The sequence below is a fragment of the Brassica napus genome, chromosome A6 (genome assembly GCF_020379485.1).
Source record: "Brassica napus cultivar Da-Ae chromosome A6, Da-Ae, whole genome shotgun sequence".
NCBI lineage: Eukaryota > Viridiplantae > Streptophyta > Magnoliopsida > Brassicales > Brassicaceae > Brassica > Brassica napus.
In genome coordinates this window covers 25,404,137-25,425,818 of record NC_063439.1, presented here as the reverse complement: position 1 = coordinate 25,425,818, position 21,682 = coordinate 25,404,137, and the positions used below count along the sequence as shown (strand labels likewise).

At 33.2% G+C, this 21,682-nt stretch overlaps 4 protein-coding genes across 4 annotated transcripts; 2 read left to right on the top strand and 2 right to left on the bottom strand.

The window, feature by feature from the left end:
• Nucleotides 1-250: 250 nt before the first annotated feature.
• LOC111213701 (protein NIM1-INTERACTING 2-like) lies at nucleotides 251-749 on the bottom strand. The gene has a single exon (XM_022715512.2). It carries the CDS (start codon nucleotides 674-676, stop codon nucleotides 323-325), a length of 354 nt encoding a protein of 117 aa, XP_022571233.1. The 5' UTR covers nucleotides 677-749; the 3' UTR covers nucleotides 251-322.
• A 4,305-nt stretch (nucleotides 750-5,054) lies between these two features.
• LOC106349414 (ethylene-responsive transcription factor ERF119) lies at nucleotides 5,055-6,842 on the top strand. The gene is made up of 2 exons (XM_013789370.3): nucleotides 5,055-5,344; nucleotides 5,437-6,842. Exon 2 carries the CDS (start codon nucleotides 5,562-5,564, stop codon nucleotides 6,513-6,515), a length of 954 nt encoding a protein of 317 aa, XP_013644824.1. The 5' UTR covers nucleotides 5,055-5,344; nucleotides 5,437-5,561; the 3' UTR covers nucleotides 6,516-6,842.
• A 5,454-nt stretch (nucleotides 6,843-12,296) lies between these two features.
• LOC106349415 (homocysteine S-methyltransferase 1) lies at nucleotides 12,297-14,567 on the top strand. The gene is made up of 6 exons (XM_013789371.3): nucleotides 12,297-12,628; nucleotides 12,813-12,869; nucleotides 13,363-13,568; nucleotides 13,641-13,974; nucleotides 14,053-14,124; nucleotides 14,234-14,567. The coding sequence occupies exons 1-6, from the start codon at nucleotides 12,458-12,460 to the stop codon at nucleotides 14,372-14,374; spliced, it is 981 nt and encodes a 326-aa protein (XP_013644825.1). The 5' UTR covers nucleotides 12,297-12,457; the 3' UTR covers nucleotides 14,375-14,567.
• Nucleotides 14,568-19,474: 4,907 nt separating this feature from the next.
• LOC106352453 (CLAVATA3/ESR (CLE)-related protein 27-like) lies at nucleotides 19,475-20,304 on the bottom strand. Its single transcript, XM_013792083.3, has one exon. It carries the CDS (start codon nucleotides 19,966-19,968, stop codon nucleotides 19,687-19,689), a length of 282 nt encoding a protein of 93 aa, XP_013647537.1. The 5' UTR covers nucleotides 19,969-20,304; the 3' UTR covers nucleotides 19,475-19,686.
• Between the last annotated feature and the right edge of the window lie 1,378 nt (nucleotides 20,305-21,682).

Below are 21,682 nucleotides of genomic sequence, written 5' to 3'. Positions count from 1 at the left end.
AGTTCTTAAAGATATTATTAATTAGTATTGTTATATTGATTTGATTACGGAAGGAAGCATTATTATACAATCATTGTATACTATCTGTGTGTTCACTGTTCATATAATTGAGTCTATGATTCATCATTATATGAGCTACATAACTCATTGTAGAACTTTTATGAACGTTCAAACTGCAGAATTTCAATTTGGATAGCATTTTAACTCATTGTAGAACTTTTATGAACGTTCAAACTACCTTATAAAACCATTTCAAAAAAAAATTATTTAGGTATATTAAAATTTGATAATTGAAAGAAGTAGGAAAAAATATGAAGAAAGATTACAAGCTAACTGCGTCGGGTTCCGGTTTACAGTTAAGATCCAAACCCGAGTTCCGTAACCCGACCCGATCTATTCCATCTAATTCTCCGTCTCGAACGCCGTTACTATCCAATGAGCTCCTCAATCCAAGCCTCTGACTCCGTTTCCTCTTCTTAGACGTTAACTCTCTTTCAACAATACCGCCGTTAGCTCTCGTAACCGTCCTGATCGCCACGTGTACTCTCCGTAATATTTTGAAAAACTCATCCACCTCTTCTTCCGTCACCGTACGTACAACTTCCATTGACGACTTCCCTATGTGACCGTCACCGTTATCTTCTTCACGGCGTTCCACTTTCTTTTCCGAGCTCATGTTAGCTACAAGAAACTAGTTGATCAAAAAAAAAAAAGCTACAAGAAACTAAAATAAAACTGTTGCTGATATTTATTTTGGTTTATTATGAGGATACCCTTCTTATAGGACGTCGGTGTGGACTTTGAGCGGTCGATATCGTCAACCGCCAAATTAAATGGATGGTGGAGATTGATGATGACATCATCATTGAGACGTTGAAGCATAAGCTCCGTGACGTGGGCCTTCAAATGGACTTTCGAATAAAGGCATGTCATGTGGAAAATTTGGTATGTGCTTTACTTTAATTATAGAAGATCTATAATTTTATTATATAAGTAAGACCAAGAGTTGCTGACCAGAAAAAAATTTAAGTAAGACCAAGAGCTTTGAGACAACATTATGAAAGAAAAAGACCAAAAGACATTGTGAATTGTGATCATAGTTAACGTGAAAAGGTACTCCTGCGATTATTTATTTCTAACTTTTAAAATCTATCTACTACTCCTATTATATTAACAACCACGTTAATTGCAATGGTTCTCCGAATAATATAAGCACTAGTCGATATTGAGCTGTTCTCATTCTTGAAATCAGGTTACTGGTTTACTTGTCAGAAAAAAGGAAAAGAAAATTGCGGAAGTTTGGTAATCATGACCTTAATGTATTAGTCCGTGATTCTAGCAAAAACAAAAAACTGAACGTTGGAAACTTTTTCAGGTCTTATCAGTCCATGATGGCAAATACACGAAGACGTAAGAGTAAATTAGTTAAACAAGAGAAGAGGCCTGGTTTAAGTGAAGTCGTGATGGTATAGAATGTTCTTAAGTCACAATGCAAGGTAACTAGATTGTCTACCAGTTTGATCTCGAATGTTATTCCGATGCATCCGAGTATCTATGACGCTATCTTTGATTCAAACTTTTTTTATTAATCTCTAGCATAGTGCTTTCAAATCTTGCTGTTTGAACCAATGTAACCCCCTAAGTAGTACATTCCTCGCATCCTTCGAATTTTGTGGACATATGTAACAATGGGCCTAATTTCGGGGTCTTTGGTGGGCCGACTAAACACGAATCGTGTGTAAATAAAAATCGATTGTAGCGAACTCTCGATAATGAAAAGCAAAAATAAAATAAAGACAAAAATATGGGGTCCACGTAGGCGGCTAAGCTGTTTCCCATATTCCAAGCTTCCGTCCACTACTTGACTTCCTCTCCCTCGACACTCTTCTGTTTTTCAACTCTCCACTTTCTCTGACGTGTCCACTTATTACATAATTAGTTCTGTATTTTCCACATTTTAGTGATATTAATAGCTTTATGCTATATTGCTATGAGTCGTCCATGGAACAATTTATGGTCGTCGATAGCTACATATTTATTACTAATAATCCACGTGCTCGAATGACTACATTCAGACACCACGTGACAATGATAATCCGACACCTGTATTAGTGAATGTTTTATCTTCTTATTTTCTACTAGAAAGTTTTTGTCCGAATGTTCTTTGGAATGCATACTTAGGGGGCGACTGGTTTTCCCGCTACCACCCACAAACGCAGTTTTTGCGGTTGATAGCGGTTATTGGCGGTTTACAACAATCACTCAAATCGTTCTAAACCGTTTCAAATCGCTCCGAACCTCATAAATTCAAAAGCTGGCTCCAGTTAGCGTTTGCGGTTGTGGGCGGTTGCGGGAGGGTAAATTTTTTTCTTTAAAAAAAACAATATATATACAAAAGTAAAAATATTTAATCAAAAATTTAAAATTGAAATTATAAATATACTAAAATATATCTATTATATTTTAATTAATATTCTAAATTTTTATAGTAAAAATAATTTTAATAAATTTTTTAAAAATTAAAATTATAACTTTCTAAATATAAATTTTATATTTATTATAATTTTATGATTTTTGATATTTTTATAAGTATATTAAATATAAATATTATTAATTTATTATTTGACCGTTATCGCATTTGGTAGTTAACCAGTCATAAGTCTTCCGCAAACGCACTAATTTTTAACCGCAGTGCCAATCATACAAATCTTTTAAAACCATTAAAAACCGCAACCGTCCGCATCCGCAAACTCCCGCAACCGCAACCGCAACCGCTGCGTTTAAACCAGGCCCTAAATAAAATGCATATTCTTCCCGGTACTAATTATTGACAATCTCGTTTTTTTTTTTATTACTTTCCAACAAGGCATAACCAGCGGATGCATGGATGAATCCGATAAAATCCATAAGCTCTAAGAAGTATATACAATTGGGTTATTTCGCAACTTCGGATCTTGAAGGACACACATCTAAGTCGATTGATGAAGTACACTATGGAATATACTGCTGTTTTCTGATGGAATATTTATCCGAGATAATTAAAACCTTCAACATTTAGTTGATGAAGATGTATCACGAAATTGTATATATGAACATTTAACAAAACACAGTAGAAAATACAATTGTAAATAATTTTTTAAAAAATCTTTGGATTTCTTTTTCAAAAAATAATTGTAAAATATCTTTTTCAAAAAAAAAGAAATTGTAAATAATTATAAATCTTTGGATTTCTTATGTTCCTATAATTTTTTTAAGTGCATAGAGTATATACTATATGTTTTGTTATGTTTTTATATCAACCAACAATCGTTGGAAAGTTTGGTCAAATTAATTTACTGCTTTTACAAAAAATACGTTTGGTCGATAAGGAGTAATTAGTATGGGCCATTTGTATATTAGATTTGGCGGAGAAAAATGCTTTTTCTTTCTCTCTTTTATATTGTCTTGTCTTCACTCTTCACGTAGGGTAGGCAAGTCACATGCATTCAGGCGTGCGTTCACTGTTTGCTTTTTCTGTTTACTTCTCACATTTCTTGCTTAAATTTGGTTTTAGTTATTGCAAAAACTTTGGTGATACTGCAAAAAAAAAGTCATTGCAGACCAAAACTTTGGTTTATATTAAACCTATTCTCCAAACGCTCTGACATTGGTAGTTTTGTAAATAAGAAGGGTGTAAGCAAGTCTGGACGAATGTGGCAGTTGCCAGCGATAATAAAAAAAGCTGTGAACACGTAAACAAACAAATCTGGAATCACGAGTGCTTAGCCTTTTCTTGATGAAAACGAAAGAATGCGACATTTCTTTCATTTTTCTTTGATTTAATTTAAATAATCAGAAAATCCTGAAGTTGGTATATATTTTAGGTTAATCCGAGTATGGCTGCAATCTAAAATAGATGACATGCTCAAGCTTTAAAATGAAAGCTTAAATGGACCAGACTCGAGACCATCTTGACCAAACCGGTCCTTACGCAACAGCAGATCTATCTCAATTTTTACTCTCAAACGTCCCGAAAAGGTTTAACGGACGTGTATCTCAATAGTCAATAGACAATTTGTATATTCTACATACAATTATTTTTTGACTAAAATGTCTTACGTACAAATTGCTCAGCTCATATATGGAATTTATATACCGCACAGATATTATCAAGTTATTAGTCTATTTTATATCAGTAATTGTTTTATGTTCTGTTTGATGCAAACTATGTAAAAGTATTAACTAACACTTGTTCATTTGTGAACACTGACACAGTTAGGTTCCGTCGATCATTGACTTTACGAAGACTCGGACGAATTCAAATCGTTTTTGAGTTGTGAAATATTCTCATTGTATTCATGTCCACTAAAATTGGAAAGAAGACTTTTGAATTGTGATGAAAAATCCTTGGGTTGGTAGCAACTAGCAATTGTGGGGATGTGACAATCCCACGTTCGATATTGGCCTTCTTTGCCTCCATCAAAACATATAAAAGTAAACTAACCTCTTATTCAACCCCGGCAAGTTTTCATGTTTATTAGTAATGTAATCGATCGAGTATTCGTTACTAGTCACTACCAACCATATTGTATATTTTTACTGAATATTATAATATTTGTCTACTTCACATTGGCACAGTGTGCAGTAGCAGTGACAAGAAGTGGTCATGAATAAAATTATAAAATGATCTTTTGCTATTTTCGCAAACTGTAATTTTACCATTTGCCCAGAAGATAATTCCACAAATGGAATTTAGGGCCCTAGTTTTGTTACCATTCTTGTAAAAGTTACACTTACACCTACAATTAATACGTTCATTGTCTGTGGTTAAATTGTATCTCTCCAGAAGAAAAGAGAAAGAAAAAAATAATTAAAATTTCATCTAACTCTTTTTTTTACTTTAATGCTCTTTATTTAAAGTTTTTGAGATCTGCGTTTGTTCAATTGTGTTCTTATTAATTTCCAGCTCTTTATTAAATTCCTCGATATTTTAAATTTATCATTTACCAATTTCCTTTTAGCTTTTTATTTTCCGACATAAATATTAATTTTTTTTTTGTCACAGTCGTTAGAGAAAAAGAGAGGCAGGAAAAAATCTTGGCCATAGAAATATCATCTGTTTACGATTCGATATGATTCTTACTTTATCTTCTGAATCTTGTTATATCTACTAGTCTCTCCCTTCTCTTTTTCACTTTTGCGCAACGCAAAGAGAGCGAAAGAGTCGAGAGAGAGAGAGAGAGACTAGGTTCCCTCTTAACTCGCCGGAGCTCCGGCTACTCTCTTTCACTCTTTCTCTCTTCATCTTCTTCTTAAGCTCTGTTCTTGTGTGTTTCTCGGATTCCATGCGATTAAGACCTAAAAGGTAACTGGGTTTGCTTAAAGTCTTCAACTTTACTCTTAAAAGCTTCTCTGTTCGAATCTGAAGCGAGTTTCTGGGTATTGAATTTGAAACAGGAAGTTGAATCTTTTGGAGGGTTTCGTGTAATTCAACTCTTTTTTGTTCTTATTTGACTTATTGATTTAGAGAGGGTTTTTAGAGGGGTTTGGTTTGAGATTCTGCACACCAAGTGTTCGATAAAATGGCTGAACCAAAGAAACGTTCTTCCCTTCACGCCACCAAGCCCAGCAAAAAGCCCAAGAAGAAACCTTTCCAGCTTAACCGCCTCCCTGGTTTATCCGAAGATCTGAAGACTATGAGAAAGATCCGTTTCGTTGTGAATGATCCTTACGCTACTGACTACTCATCAGGCGAGGAAGATGTTGAAACGAGTAGGAGGAGGAAACGTTATGTCTGCGAGATCGACCGTCCTTTCTCTCCAGCCACTGCTCAAGCAGAGTCTGAAAGCTCTTATGTTCAGGAGAGTCGTAACAATGGTGGAAGCAAAAAGGCTTTAAGTGGGAAAGCCTCTCAGGTTGTTGGGCGCTCTAGTGTCACGAAGCCTGTTGGTGTAAGGCAGAGGAAATGGGGCAAATGGGCTGCTGAGATCAGACATCCAATCACCAAGACAAGAACTTGGTTGGGTACTTACGAGACACTTGAACAAGCTGCTGATGCTTATGCTAACAAGAAGCTCGAGTTTGATGCTTTGGCTGCAGCCTGTTCTGCTGCTCCCTGTGATTCAACTGCTTCAAATGAGACTGTTTCTATCGCCTCTAATGTTGAAGCTGTGTCAAGCATTGATCGTGATATGAAGGTAACTGATTCAAAGAAGCCGAGTTTTGACTTCAACTTCGCAGATCTACAGATTCCTGATATGGGTTGCTTCATTGATGAGTCACTGATCCCAAATGCTTGTGAGCTTGATTTCTTCTTAACTGAAGAGAAGGACGACCAGCTCTTGGATGATTACTGCGGTATAGATGATATGAACATCATTGGTCTAGAATGCGACGGTCCAAGCGAACTTCCAGACTATGATTTCTCAGACGTGGAGATCGATCTTGGTCTCATTGGAACCACCATTGACAAGTTTGCTTTCGTCGATCATCTTGCAACGAGTACAACCACTCCTCTTAATATCGCGTGCCCATAAGTTTTGCAGCTAGGTGTTGTTATTATTAGCTATAGGAGCAAGGTAAAAAAAGCTCTGTTTTTGTTTAAGTTATTACAGTATAGCAGAGGCAGTTAATGGCAGGGGAAAGCAAGAACCCCTAAAGAGAGACATAAGTTTTGTGTGTTGGTGTTACTACAAAGTTTTGTTGACGTAATAGTTTTGATGTTGTGAAGAAAGATGGAGCGAGGTGAGATCAAAATTGTAATCTCAGAGTGGTTCTGTTTTGTAAACTCTCTCAATCTTTGTAAGTTTTGCCTATTGAGTTGTTGATAATGTATGTGAAAACCAAAGTTATTGTTTTGTGTATATCTTCTTCTCCTCTTTTTGATTCATCATCACCAATGTTCCATGGGATTAGTTTCCGAGCTCAAGAATAGATCATTTATTATCAAAAACTTAACTTAGAGTGTATGTTCACTGTGTTATTTTTGACATAAAACTCGAAACGGGGAGGTATCTCCTCTTGGGATTTAAAATATATAAACCTTGTGTTAGGGTTTAAGCCTTTTGAATTAGGTTTGAGTAGAGTTTATTTTTTTTGGAAAGTCGACACAAGAACAAGTGTGGTCCAATACAAACATGAAGGAAAGTTAATGAGTGTTGATGATCATTTATCACATTAGCACACCAATACTCACCGCTCTAATTGCGTTGGTTCCTAAATCATTTTCAAAAGTTTTTTTGTTTTAGTAATTATGTCTTGTTTCGTGGAAGAAAACCTTTGCGTATATTACAAGTCTTTCAAAAGATTTCCTTAAACTATATATTTCAAAAATTCCAAGTTTAGGAAAAAGATTAAAGATTATAACAAGAAGTATTTTCAGTTATTCTGTGTCAAGAGATTCCATAACTTCAGAATGAGCTTATTAGTTTCGTTTTACTGGACAGAATTATTATTATTTTGCTTTCGAAAATTTGAAGCGAATTCTTAAGATGCTGATAGAAAAACAATCTTTCTAAGATTAATTGGATCGAGAGAAAAAGGACAAAACAATCTTTCTAAGATTAATTGGATCGAGAGGAAAAAGACATCAACTTGTCCATCGGAGATTTGAGATTTGACATGCTCAACGTATACTTTGTTTCATTTAAGTGGCTGTTTTTACTTGTCATTATCATTTGAAAGAAACTTTTTGCAAAGTGTGGAAGTTAGTGACCTTGAAACTAAATAACAATTTAGTAGTATTTGCTTTCTTCAAGCAATCCGCTATATAATTTAATTCTAGATAAGATCATTTGGTACTTTTTAGCATGTTGCAACACGTTACGTTAAATTATATTTCAAACTATATAGTGTGAATATCTTGTTCTTAACACTAGTGTATCAGCTGGGGATCTTTGTTCCAAGGAAACTAGCTATCGAACATATGATAGATGTTCATCTACTGAGAAGATCAGAAGAGACGAGGAATTACTTAGTGCTGGAGCCGTTGAATTGGCTTCATATGCTCTTTGGGGCATGCCGTAGTTTTTGCACAAGAGGAATGGCTTCGAGTTTTCTTTTTGCTTAAAAACTGGCTTCAAGTTGTTCAAAAGGAAAAAAGGGTTTTCTTTCCCCAAGACTCTTCGATGCATAAGTTAGTTATTAGTTTACTGAGACCAATAATTTGGGAAAATGTATAGTTTTGCAAAGGGGTTTGTATGTGAATACTAGTATTTGTTTTTAGTATATATATTTAGAGAACTAGAGAAAGCGAGTAAATTGGGTTGAAACTCTCTTTGAGCTATTTCTTATGCAACTGTGAGTTCTACTATTTTTTTTTTCCTTTTATAGTAGAGGGCATGGTAGAATAGCTTTCTTCTGTACCTATGTTATGTGTATGGGTGGACTTTCATGTACTTGTTCGGATTCAATTCGGATTTATTCAAATTTCAGATTTTTGGGATTACATGTTTATAACTTCCGCTTAAGTATTTTTATTTTAAAGTTCTCAGTTTGAATATTAATTATGTAAAAAAATTCAAAAATCCAAATATATTTTAAAGTTCTCAAAGTTAAAAATAAATAACATATATACGACATATACATTTGATTAAAATATGACTAAATATTTAAAATTAACATGAAAATTAGTTTGGTTTGAATATTTGAATGAAAACTGATAAAAATTTCAGATATATATATGGTGTTTTAAGTAATTTTACTATTTTGGAATATTTATTTTTGACTGTTTTGGATATTTTCATTATTTTAGATAATTCCAAGTATTTTCAGATATTCTGTTAATATTAAATCAAAACTAAATATTATATTTAAGTATATAATAATGATTTGGATATCTTCGGATTTTCAAAATATTTTGGTTCAGATTCGTTTTAGATATTAAAATCATGAATCCGTTTGAATATTTTATCAGTTTCGGTTCAGATTCCGTATTAATGTTTTGGATTGGATTGGTGCGGTTTTTCGGATCTGAATGTTTTTCCCATCTCTACTTATATGACATGTCTGTCAATTTTTTTATGGTGGTTACAGTTAAGTGGTTTGTGGGTTCTTTAGTCCTGATTCAATAGGAACTCCAAGAACATCGACGGTGCGTTCACCTATGCCAGAATGAACTGGTCTCACATGTTTGGTGTAGATATAGCTGATAAAATGGCCTCACCATACTTTTTTAACAAAATTCTTTTTTGAAAAACTTTTTTCCGCCTAAAAATGATAATGTTAGCTATACCACTCTCTGTAACAAAAGAAAAAAATTGATACTTTATTCCACATCAAATGATAATCTATATTATTAAAACTGAAGTACCTTTTGGTATTGTTTGAAAACTTAGATAATATATTAAAGTTGTTTGGAAATAAGGATAACAAATTAAATACTTTTTCAATATATATATTTAGTCACTGTATTTCTTTCTCATTTACAGATTCTGTCGTTTTGAATCTTGGATAGCAGATTAAATGAGAATTGTTTGGAAACATGGATAGCAGATTAAATATTTCTTTTTATTTACACATTTAGTCATTGCATTTTTTTCTTATTTACAAATCTGCCACTTCACTTAAAATCAAAATTTTTAATTAATTAATTACAATGAATTGTTATTTCTTTTTGCTGAAAATAAAAAAACAAACTGTAATATATAGTATATATTAATCTGCTACGATACAATTTTCAAGAAAACCAAATATCATAAAAATAATAATAATTCATAAAAACCTATTGTAAAAAATTAAACCATTTTTAAATAAATAAACAAAAAAATCAATAGGTTAATATATGAATATTACAATTACATCAAATTGCATCAAGTTATAAAATTTAAAAATATAATATTACGCACAAATAAAAAATTATTATCAAACATCTATATTATAATATAATATATTATACTCTAAATATATTTTACTAAACATAAAAAGATAAATGGACATTTTATAAAATCCATGGTTTATAAATTTATATTGAACGCAAGTTAAATCCAACATTCGCGCGGGAACGCGGGACAAGATCTAGTGTGGGTTAAAAGTGTTAACAATACTGATAGGAAGCCGGGCATAAGCGTTTCATATGATACCGAAAGCCCAATTACATATTATTCTTCTTCTTGGGCTGGTTCGTCATGAAATTGGCCAACTCTAACAAAAGATAATTACGCGAATATAGTATGGACTTGCAACATACATATCATCATAGTATATGGCTGACCGCCGGTTGTTAAAGTTCGTGGAAACGAAATTTTGCAGTTCTTAATGTTGAAAAGTAAACAATTTGTTATAGCTACAAAAGAAAATAACATATTTACAAGGACATACTGTCCGGTTGCCAATATGCTTATATGAATATTTACTTTAGTACTACCTAAGACTAGACTGTAAGAAAATTATGTATTTTCACGCAATCCAGTTACTGAAAATGCCTAGAAACATGAGTTTTAGTATGGTATAATATCATAACCATATGAAATTAGAGCTTTACAAAGTATTTTCTTTTTATATGGTCTAAAACACTCTTTTTTTCTCTGTCAACAATGGTTGAAACACACATAATGTCGCAATTATCAATAAATTTTATAGTTTTTCTATCACTAGTTTTACCGGTAGATTCATTCATTTCGTAATTAATTGCATTTGTTATAGTCTCAACTATATCACAACGAACAACCAAGCCTTTTCTCGCCGTTTTTCAAACGGTAAGGTTATTTTATAATACACTCCAAGGTCATTTAAAAATGCTGCAAGTTTTAGAATGGTTGAACAAACGTAAAAGCTAATTGACTTCAGTGTATCGACCTTTTACAGTAAATCACACAGATGTGTCAGGGCCCGCTCGTTGATAAGTATTTGTGAAAAGGATATTAAATGAATTTAGAATATGGTTGATATATAAAAGTTCTTTTAGAATGTTACAATGGAGGTGAAGCCATGCCACGTTCCACATATGCTTTCTTCATAGTCAAGATACAAGAATGTGCATCGTTGACCCCACCAAACAATACCACGTCGGAGACTTGTAGTTTCAACATTCAGAGATCAGATCAAAGTCCAACATATATTAAAAATTAATTAAATCTACTGCAAAATATTCATTTAGAAGCAGTTTCCCAGATAAAAGCAGTATATAGAAATGTAAAACAAGTCACAAACCTTTATAAGGTGAAACTATATTTTGATCAATGTTTTCTAAATTTGAAAACCAAACTAATATCATTATCTTATTATAACATATAAATAAATTACTTGCTTGGCTATGACTTTAAGATATACGTTTCACATGACATATTCGTATATAGCTTCGAAAACAACTAACACCAACCTTTTCGGCACATGTATATGTTTGATGGATGGACTTATGGTTTTATATTAAATACATAATTGTGTTTTTTCATGCCTGCATTCATCACAGTTAGATATTGCAACATTTGTTAGACGTTTTGGGTCAAACCATTAATTTATCAAGTTGTTTTAGAAAAAAATCTCACTCCTTCGAGTCGCTCTTTATAAAGTCTTAAATGGTAGGTATTCAACACAAACGTAAGTCCCATACATTTACCTACCAAAACATTGTGCCGTCTGCGGCACGTTCACGGCAAAGTATATGATACGGGCACTGTTTTGAATTACCATAACTATTTGACCCAAAAAAAAGAATTACCGTAACTAATGACCCAAAATATATGATACGGGCACTATTTATTACTATTTTTAAAAAATATATTGAATAATTAATCGCTCAAAACAATTATTTTTAAGAGGGAAAAATAGATTAGTAAAAAAAAATTAAACTAATTTAATTTGATACTCTTATTATATGTGTATCGTGTTTTCTATATTAAGATTTAAATCTCACCTCCTCCTCCTCTTCGCACTACATATATTTTTTTTTTCTTCAAATTTTCATTTCACTGACCGTTAGAACCATAGCTACAAAATTGTTTAAATTTATAAGCTAACGAGAAAGGAATCTTGAAAAACTAGAATCAAAGTGTGACACTAGCGAAGAATGATCTCCGTTCGTAAATGAGATTATTCAATAGAGTAGGTAGGTATGTTAATCAAAAATTAAGATAATGCAAGCATGTTTAGTTTAATGTCAGTTCGTAATCGAAAGAAAATTCCATTTTATTTTGTTTGACGGTGGAATGGAAAACGGAGAATTTATTCTTTTCCCGTCGGCGAAAGTTGAAAAACAAAAATAAATAATAAATATATATATTACATTTACAGGTTAGAGAAACGCGTATAATTTATTTTATTACATAAAGTGGGCCCAGCCCAAGCCCATCATCTATAACATAAATACAAGTGTCGAGAGGGAGACAAGAAACATCCATTGTTAGGGGAAAAACACAATCTTTAACCAACAAAAGCGGCGTTGATTCTCCGATTTCACGAGACAAGAACATCTCAAAGTTTCTCGTTTTAAGGGTTCTTCATTCTCTTCGAAGAAACGAGATACATTGGGGGGTTTCGAGTCATGGGTTTGGAGAAGAAGTCTGCATTGTTGGAAGATTTGATAGAGAAATGCGGCGGCTGTGCGGTGGTCGACGGCGGTTTCGCGACCCAGCTCGAGATTCACGGCGCCGCCATTAACGACCCTTTGTGGAGTGCCGTTTCTCTCATCAAAGATCCTGAGCTCATCAAGCGGGTTTGTAGATATTTTTTCCTATCCATTTCTGTTTCTTGATTTTTTTTCCCCCAAGATTTTCGTATTTAGGTTTAGATTCTGACAATGGGTTTTGATAAAAGAGAAAGCAGATCTCTTTTGTCTTTTTTTTTTTACTCAGTCTTGTAAGATTTGGATGATAATGGATAAGAGTTGTTGTTTGCAGGTTCATATGGAATATTTGGAGGCTGGTGCAGACATTGTGGTTACTTCATCTTATCAGGTAAAGAAAAAACCTTTCTTGTGTACCAATCTATCTGATTTATTTATTTTCCCTTTTTCTTAAAGATCTAATCTTTTTGAAACCCACATATTGTAATTTTCTTGTGATTATTTAATATAAAAACCTTGTCTTTTTAGAATTGAAAAGGGTTTAAGATTGTAGTAGGTTCAGAAGAAAAAATACTTGTCTTTTGTTTATTTGATTTCTCAGATTCAGTTTTGTCTTTTCCTTTGATTTATGTTTTAAAAAGATCTAATCTTTCAATCCCCATTGTGTAATTTCTGGTGATTATTTCAATGTTTAATGTAAAATGCATTATCTGCTTTCTGGATTTAGATTGTAGGGTCAGAAGAAAGATACTTGTCTTTTGTTTATTTGATTTGTCAGATTCAGTTTTGTCTTTTTTTTCTTTTTGTTGGTTATGTAAACATATGAAAGTATTGAGTTTCGGTTTGAAAATGTTTCATATCTCATTTTACCGGTCTGCTTTCAGGCTACAATCCCTGGCTTTCTCTCAAGAGGATTGTCCATGGAAGAGAGCGAGTCTTTACTACAAAAGAGCGTGAAACTAGCTGTTGAAGCCCGTGATAGATTCTGGGACAAAGTCAGCAAAACCTCAGGACATAGCTATAACCGAGCTCTTGTAGCTGCTTCTATTGGAAGCTACGGAGCTTATCTTGCTGATGGCTCTGAGTACAGGTAAGATTCATTTCGTTTCGTTTCACATTACATTGGGAACTTGATAGTTTGTTTCTATGTTCTTTATTGCAGTGGAAGCTATGGAGAGGATGTAACCTTGGATAAACTAAAAGACTTCCACAGGAGGAGAATCCAAGTCCTAGTGGAAGCTAGTCCTGATCTTCTCGCTTTCGAAACCATACCGAACAAACTCGAGGCCCAGGCGTGCGTTGAGCTGCTGGAGGAAGAGAATGTGCAGATCCCAGCATGGATCTGTTTCACGTCTGTAGATGGTGAGAATGCTCCTTCGGGAGAGAGCTTTGAGGAATGCCTTGAAACCCTTAACAAAAGCAACAACATTTGCGCTGTTGGCATTAACTGCGCACCTCCTCAGTTCATGGACAATCTCATTCGCAAATTCTCCAAGGCAAGCAAAAGTTTAAACTCTGTAGCATTGCCTTTTATTTTCTTAGTTCTTACTATCTATGTCATGTCCTATCTTCAGTTGACCAAGAAGGCTATCGTTGTGTACCCAAATAGTGGAGAGGTTTGGGACGGGAAAGCCAAAAAATGGCTGGTACGTTCACTGTCTTACTTGTTTGTAGTATTCAAGATCACATGAATCTTATGAGTCATTGAGTTAGTGAAGGAATGAATCTCTTATGGTTTTTTGTTGATTTTGGCAGCCGTCGCAATGCTTTGGTGATGCTGAGTTTGAGATGTTTGCAACGAAGTGGCGTGACCTTGGAGCTAAACTTATAGGAGGATGCTGCAGGACTACACCTTCCACCATCAAAGCTATCTGCAGAGATTTGAAACGAAGATGAGTTCCTCAGGGAGATTTGAAGATTTTCACTTCTTTAATTCGTTCGACGAGTCATTATTAGGTTTTTCTATTTATGGACTGTGTTGTTTGCTTGCCTTTGACGTTTCCTATGTTACTTAAAGATATGTATCCGTAAACTAGGCCTTGGGCTTTTCGTGTGACGGCCCATTTATAATATTATTTTCTTTCCATGATACCCCGGTTTGAATTCTTAACACTAATTGGTTTTCCATACAAGAATAATTTTAGTTAACAACTAGACTCTCACCTGCATAAAGGTCCGTGCGAGGCAAATAAAAATGTATCTGGTCAAATCGTTAATCATTGTGATTAATATTTTAGGTATACAAATTGTTTTGGATGTTTAGATATCTATTCGGTTCTTGTTTTGATTTTAATTCATTTAAAAATATATTAACTGTTATTCAATCCGGCTTGATACTTTTTAATTCCATTTGTTTCGTTTAGTGAGTTTCAGTTAATTTGTTGATGTCTACTACTGTCTCAATCCTACTTTGGTAGGCTAAGAGATTTTGACTCTTCTAAATCATCCTATCATATGGGTGCATATTGGCAAATGTCTGATCAAAGGAGATAACTTCTTCTTGTTGTTATTACAATCTACCATTGCTTGAAAAAGGGAACAGTGTGAATCCGGAAGAAGCATATTCAAATAGATGCTAACTACCCAAATGTATTTTGCACAGTCACATGTAAAGAGTAAGTGATCTAGTGTTTTTTTTTTTCTATGCAACATCTCTGATATTGTGAATCACTATTAATACCTAGAGATATCAGAATCATCCCCGATGCCAATGCATTTAATAGTATACAACACAAGAAATGTCGTATCTTTGGTGCGGTTTGGAGCTTCCAAATGGTCTCGTTAAAAACTGGAGATGAATGCTTATGATCCGGTAGATTAATGGTCAACAAGTATCTTGATTTAAGCGTGTACTTCCTTGACTTTGGTATATTGCGAGCCTATTATGTCTTTTGCAGATATCGGACTTACTCTAATCTTTATTATTTCTGGGACATCATCAGGTTTGTTTCAGTTGCTATAACAACTCTGGACTCTATGTTTTGTAATTAATTATGGATTTCGTGGAGGATGTGTAGGCAACCAAGGATCAACGAACTCATTTACTTCAGTAATAGGCCTGGGATTTTTATCTATAACCGAATACCCGAACCGGAACCGACCCGAAATAGACCGGTTCGGTTCGGTTTCGGTCCTAGACAATTTATCCGATGGATATTAGTGTTAATTATCCATGGGTATCGGTTCGGTTTCGGTTTTAACGGGTACCCGTTTAACCCGAATTCTATGTTTAAAAAACATAGATTTGTATCTTCTGAGGTCGAACCCGGGTTGGATAAGCAAAGCAACAACTGTTATACCACTAGACTAGTTCAACTTTGTTGTATTTAATACATGTTACTAATATATATACGATTTCTATTTACTTTTCCTTAAAAAAATAAAATAAATAAAAAAAAAACTGGTATATAATTATTTTATTTTGCAAATATTTATATAATTCACATAAGAAACGGGTATCCGGAACCGACCCGAAACCGGTAGTACCCGATCCGAAATCCGAACCGAAATCTACTAAGTACTCATTGGGTATAGAATTCATTTATCCGAAAAACCCGGACCCGATCGGTTCCTATCCGAACCCGAACCGAATATCCGAAATCCCAGCCCTATTCAGTAACATCACCTATCAAACACATTATCCCTTTTTGAATGTTATATACTTATATTGTTCTAGTTTGTATAATGTCTTTCTGCAGAAAGCAAAAGATTTCCATTTTCGTGTGTAATGGAAGCCACCTGATGTCCTCTTTAAACTCAACGTAAAATACTTATTATAATCCTTTCACAGTACAAGAGTAATTACTAAAATTGAATAAAGGCTCACATAGTAAAAATCAGTTCTGATTTGCGAAAAAATCCTGAATAAATAATTCCGTAAAAATTGAATTTTATATGTAAAGAAAGAAATTACTAATCGTACATCCTACATACAAAAAACAAAATATCAAGTACAGATTTTTCAAACGTTTTAGGTAAAGACAAATACAATGTGTATTTACCTGAATTTTTGAGATATCGACCGACATTATAGTACTTATAATTTCTCCCAATAATTTAGTCGTACAACTGCCAATATGAAAATGAACAAGTACTCATAAATTAGTATAATAACTCAGAATTAAGCATTTGGATTTTGGTAATTTTAGGATTATTGCCTCTTCAGTATTTGGTGAAAAGATAAATAGTCAAAAAGATTCTAAACGCCAAACAGAAAGGGACAAAGTGAGGACATTAAAAGCTCCTTCGCGCGCATGTTACGTGGCGCTTCTCCACACATTGGTTTCTCTGTCTCTCATAAAACACCCAAATTCGAGACCTCTTTTTCCTAACTCTTTTCAATACAATTTTTGTTTTAAAAATATGTAAATGCTTGACTTCATATTGACTAGAATACAATCAAGTAGCAATAAGATGGAAGAATTTCGAAAACTTAAAAGTCTTGCACAAGAAAATGAATACATATATAGAACTCGGCAGAACCTTATGTCTTCATAGTTTTTTTTGGGTGCAATGTCTTCATAGTTTTATTTTCTAACGAATGTCTTCATAATTTTTTTATACCAAAAAAAAGTTAAACCTAAATCTATTAAAGACACAAATCTAATTTCTAGGTGGAGATATAACTCATGGATAGATCTTTTCTTAGACATTTAAATGAACCGAAAGCAATATCACATATCCGTGTGGTCAGCAGAATTCGAACCAGGATTCGCCGTATCAAATTTATTTCCTTCAAACTCCACTGAACTACCACCACCGGTTAATGTCTTCATAGTTTCTAAATCATTATTACAATTTTCAAAGAAAAACAGCATAACTTAACGTGTAGAAAATTTCTAGAATTAGTCTTAGATTTCTAACCCTTCTCAAAAACCCCTTTTTAACGACTAATGCATTGATAATAAAGAGTTTTACATGAGATGAACCAGATCCGACAGTGTCCTTTTCAAAACCCTTTATATAATTTTTTTGTACGAAGAGTTTCCAGAAATAAAAATGTTTAACCAATAAAACAAAAATTAACTATCCTTTTCATGAAATATAAATTTAAATATACACTCTATTTGACTATAATTCATATAGAGCCATGGAACCGACCCAACCAGCGGATGAATCTCCAGTGGTTCCTTCCATCGGCGTCATCGAACCACGTTAGAAAAGAAAGGGGCGTAATAGCTAGGGTCTATAGTAGCTTTCTATATGATTGAATAGGATCAAAACAGTTATGTTTCGTAGATTCATATATAGCCTGTCATCGTCAAAATATTATATTTTTTGAACTTTAATTGTGGATAATTTAAGCGTGGCTGTTTATCACTTTATTCACACGATGCCTAGGGTGCTCTACATGAATATAAAAACATGCATTGAAAATTTATTGCATAAACATGGTTACTCGTGGATTTCGACTTAACTGGGAGTACTATTATACTGGTATGTAAGAGTTCTTGCGTAAGTGTTCAACAGGTCACGTGGATTTCAGTTTTTACATTTTCCATGCAGCTTTTAATTTGGTCATTGCAATCGATTACAAGTTGTCTCCATTTGATTTTATTAAGAATTGGTACAATGGAATAGATATATTGCAAAGGAATAATTCCAAACACTACCGTCCATACCATTTCTTTTTATTTTTATCATATCGTGACTGTAAAATCCCGATGGTAAATAAACCTTTGTACCTTAATAATAATAGTGCCTCAGTTAGTCACAATTTAACATCTCCGTAACTAATGGCTAATATGAATGCGATGAAAGTGATTTGATAATTTACGAATCGAACGAACACTTAGTGTGGCGTGATTATTTCACAAGTTAAAGTTTGGGTTTCCGTTCACCAATTAGTAATTACAAGTTAATCGATAATCGTAAGAAATTTTATATGGTTTGTTGAACTTCTTTTAGTTACCATTGCTTAAAAATTTTGCTACTTAATACGGAGATTGACAAAACGACATTATATTGCTAAATTACAAACTATTATATATTAAATAGTTTGTGATATACTAACTCAAGTAATTAATTAGGATAGGTTTCTACATTAGTGTTGTCGATTTTCATAAGTGAAACATCTATGCGTTATGTTATGAAGTACACATACACAGATTACTTAACATATATTTCAAACAAGTTTGTCTGAAAGGTTCGAGCGTGATCGTCTTGATAAAACTGGACCTAATACAAACATACTGTCTTTTGCACACAAATATACAGCCATCTCTACTGTCTATGACTTGAATTGTTAATTTTAATTTTAAACAAATTTGACTCTAGTGGGTAGTGGCTAGCTAGGTTGGGGAAAAGGAGAAGCTTTTTGGCTTGGCCAGTCGTAAAAGCAAACAGCCTTTACCAGTTATATATTTTAAATACAAACAGTCAACAGAACACTTTCAGCTAACAAGTCAACTAATCTAACGGCTATTAAACATCTGAGGATGGGATGCACAAAACTGATTCTGCTTTCCAAATTTTCCTTTTCGATAAACGTTCACAATTTTTCACGTGTTTTTTTTTTGTTACAAACAAGTCTGTGCAAAATACTATCTCTTGACGTTTTTTTTCTCCTATGCCATGCAATTGAAAAACATTCAGCTTAATTAGAGTGTGATCACTGAATATTAATATACATATGATCTCCCGGTTCGGTAAAACTGAAAAATGTAAGATATAAAAACGTAATAAATTATAAAAACATTCTGTTATATACCAAAAGCATCATATCTCTTTCTCTCTATCCTACATAGCTATGAGTGTATAATTATTGGAACATAGATTAACACTTTTAGTCAATGATTCTTTATACTAATTTGATTCGCTGCAAATGTATGTGTCATCAGAGATGACGACTACCAAGAAGAAGACGATAAGAGCTTTCATTTTAAAATCAGGACCTGTCACTCTGTCAGTATAAACAAAAAATATTAGGGGTTATCTTCTTTCACCTCTGATATGCATAATCAAACTTGAAAACGCATAATTAATACACATTTCTAATGAAACTACAACATTGACATGGTAAATATATATTTGAAATGTTTACATATAGATCAGCGATTTAAACCTCCAAAATACCTTCGTTTTTCCCTTACATAAAAGAGGAAAACGTGAGTATTTTGGGTAAAATACACCTGTTGGTTGATCGATTACATAAGAAGAACAAGAAAATAAAATAAAATATAAATGAAAACATCAAGAAACTGCTTCTACTAGTTATGGAGAGGATCTGGACCACTTGGTACCGTTCTTTTACTGTCACTAAATACTTTTCCGAATGAAGAATCCACCGGAGCAAATTTCTCGGAGCTGAAGTATTTCTTCATTGGAACTTCTTGGTTATTAGCAGGAGCAGGAGAGGTAGTCGTCCCCAGCGTTTCTGGAAATACCCGAATTGCCCCTATCCGGGAATTTACGGAAATGAGATAGAGTAGTGAAGAAAGGAAGATAAACATTAATAGAGTGGATCTTCTCCATTCTCGCGCATGAGTCATACCCAAACCTAAACTTTAATATAAAGCTTGTCTTCTTGATTAAATCCTATTCATTGATCTATCTACTGTAACTATTTCTGAAACTGTGAGAGAGAGAGAGGAGAAAGAAAACGAGACTAAAGTTTTTTTTTTGTGAGAAAAGGAGTGGCTTTCATGCAAATTTCGAATGGCCCACGTGAACGGGTATATATAAATACAAGACAAGATCTGTAAATTTCTTAATTAATTTTTTTCATAGATTTATTACCAATACATATGTCATATATCTAATTATAATAAATAGTTGTATAGTACTATGGTTTGGTGTGTAAATGTGTATATATATCTCACGTACGAGCATATGCTTGAATTATATAAAATATTTTTCATATATAATTAGATTAGTTATGATTCTTAATGTACATATAAGAGCATTTATATTGTCGGAAAATAAGAGCATTTATTGGAGTATCTTAAAGAGCCTCTTATTAAAAAAATACAGAAACAAAAAATGAAAAGTAACTTTTTTCTTAGTCAAAAAAATTATAATTTAATTTTGAAGAAAAATAACTAGAACTGATTTCAGAAATTCAATGAAAAATAGTTCATGTAACACATGTCCATTTTTGGTATAAATTTCAAAATGTTGTCATTTTGGAGTTCTTAGAGGTTCATTTTCGAACAGCTGATATAACAATCCGGTGCATACATATATACACGAGCTGAACTGTGATAAATGTGGATATGTAAAAAAACTAAAAAGTAAAAAGCTGTGTCACAATTTTTGACTTGCGGCAGGTCTATAACATTATACAGGTAACGGACAGAGAGAATAATGTTTAAAAAAAAAGAATTCTAAATACCTTCCGTGAAAGGAATTGCCGCATAATATTTTCGTTGGTTATGCAGTGTATTACGTATAATTGTTGCAAAAAATTAAAATAACACAGAAGAAAACTATATATTATATAATGTAAAATAGTGTCACATAAGGAAATAGTGAATAAGTTTGACATGTCCATACAATGATACAACACGACGCAAAACGTTCGTTTGGATATTTGAGATGAGTTTGAGAAAATGGTGTCGTCTTATTAACTGAACTTTGCCGCGTTGTGTTTGTTCGTTTTCCTCTTTACTCTTCCTTTACTTTGGTCTCTTCTTCTTGCCTTTTTCTCTTTCTTCCATTTCTGTCAGAAACAGAAGATCACATCATTATGTGACTCCAAGTATTTCAATTATGTAAGTAAACATATTTAATCAAAACAAATACAAAATGGATAAAGAATACGATTCTTGATATGCAACACGTGAATGAGAAATTTGTTGTTAATATATACGCATGAAAAATGAAAAAAAAATCACATAACATATAATATAACCTGGTTTTAATTGAGGTTAAGCATAAACCGTCATGCCAACAGTTAAACCGGATCAGTTAGGTTTGTGAGCGCTGAGCAGACGACGAGGAGACAATAAATTAGAGAGAACATTTATTTATTTTAATCTAGACGAGATGTATGGCAATGCAAACATATCTTTTTAATAAGAAAAGGTCACCAAAATGAAAATTATTGACAAAAGTTAAATAAAACAACATTAATTAAAAAAAAGTAGAGATGGTAAGTATAGGCCAAACTAAGAATTAAAAAAAAAGAACAGAAGACTAATTTGATTTTGAATGTGGAGGCCCTCAAGTTAAAGAGACTGATTTTAACTCCAACCAAGTTATAGT